Here is a 6020-nt window from a genome sequence, read left to right as displayed (position 1 = left end):
TCCGGCTCTTCTTCAGGATGTGGATCTCAGCACTTGGGGATGGTGCCTGCTCTTGCAACAATTGTAGGGGCAGTACCAAACCCCTTTTCAGGGGCTTAGCTACTGTGACTGTTCGTCGGGAAAGGCGTCGGAGCCTTGCGGGAGGGTAATTTTCCTTTTCCTTTGGGTCCATAGCCACCTGGGCGAGCACCTTGGTCTGCAGTTCTTTTTGTTTCACCTTAAGCATCTTAATCTCCATGTATTTCTCCTCCACTGTCTTCATGAACACCATTTGTTCTCGCTTTAGAGCGTTCAGCAGAGGGGTTCCTTGGCTCCCCTGGGAGCCCAGAAGACGGTCCAAGCTTAGCAGGTGCTCCAGCATCGCCGGGTCCATGCTGCTGAGCTTCTGCAGGGAGCCGAGTTTCTGGGAGGCAGAGGCTGGAGCTGCTGGGGCTCGGGGCTCCCCACCTCCTCCTCAAGTCCTCGGGCTCTTTTAGCCTCGGAGCCTAGCAGTTCTGAGACAGATGGACAGGCGCCAAGACGTGAGGCTGCAGGCTCTCGTTGGTAAAAGGCCGGTTGATCACTTCCTTGGACCTGGCAGCAAAGCTGAGTGCAGTGACTGTGTCCAGGCAGAAGCGCCTCGTGGGGGCAATGTTGGCAATGAGGATGCTGTGGGCGGAGGCACCCAGGGAGTCCTGCAGCAGGCGAGTGAGCTCGCTGTCCTGGTAGGGGACGCGAGGGCAGCCTAGGTTCAGCGCATCCACCTTGCCCAGCACGAAGAGGGAGGTGTTGATGGCGCCGCTCTCCTTCAGCCTCAGCCCAATGTTCCCCGTGCGCCGGCTGTCCTCTGAGCCGGTCAAGTCGATCAGGTAGAGCTTGCCCTCTCGCTCGCGAAATGGGGCCAGCCGCTCTACCTTGACCAGAAGCACAGCGTGCTTAATGCCCTTTATGTAATACTCTCTTATACATGAGTGTCTATGAATTTTTTCTAGTCTACCCAGCCTAACACACCAAGCTTTCCCCTTTGTCTTCCCTTCAATAAAAGGCTCACCTTGGACTGGCCCCACCAGGGAGGACCCCTGGTCAACTGGCCCTCCTCCAGGGGCTGGCCCCTCCGAGTGCTCTAGTCCATCCAGGGCAACAGGACAGTTATTGAGTTTTCCTGTCAGCGTCAGCCAGCCAGTGTTGGGGCGTTCTGCTGGAAGCTGAACACAATGCCCCAACTCTCCCCCTAGTCATGAGATCATCTCCCACCCCTACTGCCCTCACTGTGGCCCTGGGGAGGGGACTGGCCCAGAAGACTCTGTAAAACAAGGGCAGATACAATCAGTGCCAGGGGCTACAAACCACCTACTATGTGGTTGCTGCCTGAGTCCTAGGCAGCTGGCCCTCCAGAGAAAGGACACCATCCTATCCTGCCACAGGAGCCACTCACCTACTGGGAGCCCAGGCCCGCCGTGTAGGCAGGCCTCAAGACCCCGCAGACTCCATGCCAGCTGTGGCCTGCCCAGCAATGCCATGAAATGACAAACCACACCCACTCCAACATCTGGCAGGCATGTAGGGAGGACAGAGGACAGGCTCTTCATGGACCAATGGGGAGGACTGAGGAGGCTCAGGCCGCCCATCAGAGAGCTGGTGGCTGGATTTTGCTCCAAAACACAAAGACCATCCTGGGGGCCGGAGGCACCTCGGGTACAACTGATCCATGGGGGCCACTACACAGCCAGATCTTAAAGCAGCTCGTGTGGCTGGCAGTCTCCAGGGAGGTCTGGATTTGGAAGTTCTGGGACCTGGGCAGCCGGTTACTGAGACCTGCACCAGGGTCGAGGGAGATCCGTGTGCCTGGCTCGTGTGCTCAGAGGGACCTCTCATGGTTCATGGGAATTTCTATCCTCCACTTCTGTTTCCACATGACCTTTGGTGCTAGGCCTGTAGTCTTGTGCCTGCGGATGTCCTGGTTAGCTTTGCCTTGCCCAGTGACGACGGGAGAGCTCACCTGGGTCTCCACCCACCTTGGCTTTCAAACCTTGGGTCCCACACGTCTCCTCCCCCCCACCCCCCCAATTCCAAAAGCATTCACACAGAGTACTGACTGATCAGAATATCAGAGTTTTCTTTAAAAATCAAACAAAACCCCCTACCCAAACTAACCAAGGCTTTTTGTCTTACCCCCATCCCCACCCTAAGTAAAAACCTAACAGCATCATCCTGCAAGCTGGAAAACATGATGTCATTCAATGTAGCATGGGCAGCACTGTCAGGTCTAGACAGCGTGCACCGTGGAAAGCTGTTCTGAGCCTCAGGCAGCCTGGCCCACGTCAGCAGACCGCTTGGCCAGGCATCTGTACGCCTTGAACAGTTCTCCTCACATGGCCACTGCTGCATGACAACTTCAGGACAGTTAGTGCGGCGCTTTGGCATGGTAAAGGCAAAGAGCTGAGGCACGAAACGACACAGGATCACTTTACAACAGGCCACCTCAAAGGCTGAGCCAGAGAACCCAGACCTTAAGCAGCATGGAGGTGAAAATGTCAGGGTGGATGTCACATTGCGTGTGAACCTCTGTAAGACCTGTGACCGAGAGCGGCGGTGCTGGCAGCCGGGCAGGGCATGGCTGGTCAGCGGATCACGGTAATGTGGGCTGCGGTGAAGTCCAGGTCCGTCTTAGATGGGTACACAACCCTCAGGCTCCCGTCTGGATCCACTACCCGGACCTGCTCGACGACCAGGGGAGAAGCCCCATCTTTCTTGGTACTGCAGTTAGTCTGGGAGTCCGGAAATTGTCCAGAAACGGGATCAGCTTCAGGATCTGAGAGCAATTCTTCCTCTTTATTTTCCAAAGTGTATTTGTTGAGTTCTGCCATTTTCTGTGAATGGACAATGTCTTTTGAATAGGGGGGTTACAGGTAGCCTGGGAGAAACTGCAGGGTGTGCCCACAGGCAGCAGTCTGGCCCTCCCGCCCCCAGGGGCTCAGAGGCTGCTGCTGGCACTCACCAGAATGAGGGCGTCCATGGCTTCTTTGCAGATCTGCAGGCTGGTGGCGCTGGTGACCTCCAGAAACAAGTCAGACGTGGACTTTTTAATCTAAAACAATCAAATGATCAAAAGGCGGCCATCTACTTAACCAGGTGAGCTCAAGGAACAACACGTGCCTGCTGACCAGGTTCAGGAGGGCCAGGGCAGGGGCACGCTGCAGGGATGGCTCCCCTGGCTACCAGGGCTGGGTGGGGAAGGGAGGGAAAACCAAAATCAACAGGTCAGAGGGTGGACAGGTGCTAACATGGGTGAAGGGGAGGATCAGACCCTACAAGAGGGGGATGGGGGAAGGGAGAGAAACAGGCAGCCAGTGGGAGGGTTGATAGCTGTTGGAGTTGTTGACCGTGAACATGAGGAGGACCTGGTATGTAACACCCGCCATGCCCCGCTGCCAGCGCCACCTGGAGTCACAACAAAAAGCTGGGTGGGAAAGTGCACGAGTCAATCGTTGAATGTAAATCATCACCCAACCAACTCACTGCCACATGTGGGAACAGAAAGGAAAAGAAAAGAAAGAAGCAGGGCCTCGCACTGCCGCCTCCTTCCATCTGAAGGGAAATCTCCCCGGCGGACACACCCTGGCTCCTGGACACGCACCTTCGTCTTCTCACTGTTGGTGATGGGTGGGAAGGAAATGACATCGCCGTCCGCGTCCACTAGGCAGGGGTAGTTATCTTTTCCATCCAGTAAGTGAAGGTACCTGGGGGAGAGCAGACAGATCCCACTGTGAACAAGCACACCCAGAGGCTGCCCTAAGGATGAGTGACGCGGCACGTCTGCCTCAGAGGACACGGTGCTGTGGGAGCAGGCCAGGAGCTCTGCACGGTGGCCATGCCCAGCCACACGCCACACGCAGGCTCTTCAGCTGCCACACACTGGGATCAGCTGCCCAGGGTTTGGCTTTCCCCATGCTCGTGGGCGATGGCATCTCACAGGTACTGGGGAGGGAGTGGGGCTGTGTCACTCCTCTCGGGGACTCCGAGCACTGCTTCCCCGGGACCCAGGGCCCTTGGGAGCCAACCTCCTGTCACCTCAGCACTGCAGCTGAGGGAGGCGGCGTGATGCTGCTTTTGTACAACTCCAGGGAGAGCTTTCCATTCTGGTCCCTGGAGGAGCTTGCTCATGCACATAGGAATCACACTGCAGACGGCAGGCCATGGCTGCCCTTCTCCTGAGTGGCACTGAGGCCACATGGCACCAACCTGTGCAGGCCTGAGACATTCTGCCTCTTCTTTTGCTTCCTCTGCTCCTCAGCCTCCAGCTGGAGCTGCCGCACCAGGTCCTTGGCCTTGACCTCCCGCCGGCCCAAGGGGATGATCTGCAGAGCAGAAACCAGTCAGCCCACAGGCAGGCAGCAATAGGTGACCGCCGCTGCAGACCAGCCTGTCCTGGGGCCCTGGCTGCAGCATCATCTAGCACCCTCACCGCTCTTCGACTGGCTCTGGGGCCTGGCGAGTCCACCTGGGCATCAAGTGGCTAACGGGGTCACTGGGGAGAACTCGAGGGCCAAAGCGGTTCTCAACCGGTGGGTCTCAATCCCTTTGGGGGTCAAATGACCCTTTCACAGGGTTCGTCCGATTCACAACAGTAGCAAAATTATAGTTATGAAGCAGCAACAAAAATAATTTTATGGTTGGGGGGTCACCACAACATGAGCAACTGTATGAAAGGGTCACGACATTAGGAAGGCTGAGAACCACTGTTGTAAACTAAGCAGAAGCGCACACCAGGCTCACCCACACTGGAGCGTCCTCAGACCTGCCTGGGTGTGAGCTCTGCATCAGAGGGGGCACTGTCCCAGGGACCCCAGCAGACATGGGCAGGCCTCCATAGAAACTGCTCCACACCCCACCCTGCCCCACCCCACCTCCTACCCCCAGGCCCCAGAGCTCTGGTGAGGCATGCTTGGACCAAGCAACCCTCAAGTGCTCCTGCCCCACTGACACCCACACGCACGTAACCTGCTCGGACCGAAGCAGCACCTGCCCATATCCCCATGTACACACGTGGGCAGAGGCGGCAGGTCACCTTGAGGTCCTGCGGCGGCCGCACCCCGTAGAGCAGAGGCCCTCGGACGGCCTTGAGGTCGTGGGTGGCGAGGGTGGCTGCCGTCCTCTTCTCGCAAAGGTCCTCGTGCAGCTTCGTCTATAACACAGACTGGGCATCAGCGAGCCCGTGTGCCCAGGCCGGGGAGCTGCCTCCTTGCTTGCTCTTCCCTCACTGCCCGGAGCCTCATCACCCCACCAAGGGCTCTCTCCTTTGCGTCGCTAACCAAGTACTTATTCCATGGACTCATTCGGGAAAACTATTTTAGCTGTTCCTCAGGGCAATTTCTCCTCTCTCTAATTCTAGAACACAATGTTTGAAATTTCTAAGAACCGTTCAAGAATTAAATAAAACTCATGACTAAATTAGCAAAAGTATGACAAAGTGAACAATATACTGCGTATTCTTCCAAAACTCTGCTTTTGAAGTATGGAGACCTGCCAGCTTCACCCCTACCCAGGAAGAGAGGGAGCTGCATGGGGGATGGGAGGGCACCACTTTCTACAAGGCTCTCCCACATCCCAGGGCAAGCTGGGCAAAGACGGCCTTCAGAGAGAGACTCATCAGGACATGAGTTTAGCTGGAACCCCATACGCTAAACCACCCACCTGAAAACTAGCTGGCAGGTGAACAGGTGGTTGGGGGCTAAGAGGAAGCCCCGGGATTGACCCGACCCTGGCGACAGTGTGTCAGAATGGAGCTGTGAGCCTGGGCTTTCCATAGGCAGCTTTCCATCCCTTCCTCTCCGGTGTGTGTGTGTGGGTTAAAATCGCCAACCTGCTGGTCAGCAGCAGCAGCTGAGTGAGTGCTAACTGTGCACGACCAAGGGATTCGTCAGACTTAATACACTCTCATGGAAAAGCAATGTGCAGCTCCCTGCAGAAACCAGAAAATCTATCCAATTACAGCGCTAGGTGGTTGCTCCCGACCTGGGCAAGCGTCACCACAAGACACA

The 6020-nt window shown here is 56.6% G+C and overlaps 1 protein-coding gene and 1 pseudogene across 1 annotated transcript in view; both read right to left on the bottom strand.

The window, feature by feature from the left end:
- LOC101657211 overlaps positions 1 to 2595 on the bottom strand; it is a 10009-nt pseudogene extending 7414 nt beyond the window's left edge.
- The window catches only part of LRRC47 (leucine rich repeat containing 47), a 14643-nt gene continuing 11042 nt past the window's right edge, over positions 2420 to 6020 (bottom strand). The window contains exons 3-7 of the mRNA XM_045299219.1: positions 5048 to 5164; positions 4222 to 4337; positions 3617 to 3719; positions 2978 to 3067; positions 2420 to 2849 (exon numbers count right to left, since the gene is read on the bottom strand). Of these exons, the coding sequence (XP_045155154.1) occupies positions 2601 to 2849; positions 2978 to 3067; positions 3617 to 3719; positions 4222 to 4337; positions 5048 to 5164 (675 nt within the window). The 3' untranslated portion in view covers positions 2420 to 2600. The remainder of the gene's footprint in view (positions 2850 to 2977; positions 3068 to 3616; positions 3720 to 4221; positions 4338 to 5047; positions 5165 to 6020) is intronic.

This window comes from Echinops telfairi, unplaced genomic scaffold (assembly GCF_000313985.2).
Source record: "Echinops telfairi isolate 266 unplaced genomic scaffold, ASM31398v2 ScPeMD7_7457;HRSCAF=8495, whole genome shotgun sequence".
Lineage (NCBI taxonomy): Eukaryota > Metazoa > Chordata > Mammalia > Afrosoricida > Tenrecidae > Echinops > Echinops telfairi.
The sequence above is the reverse complement of the archived record's forward strand: the minus strand, read 5'-3'. Positions and strand labels throughout refer to the sequence as shown.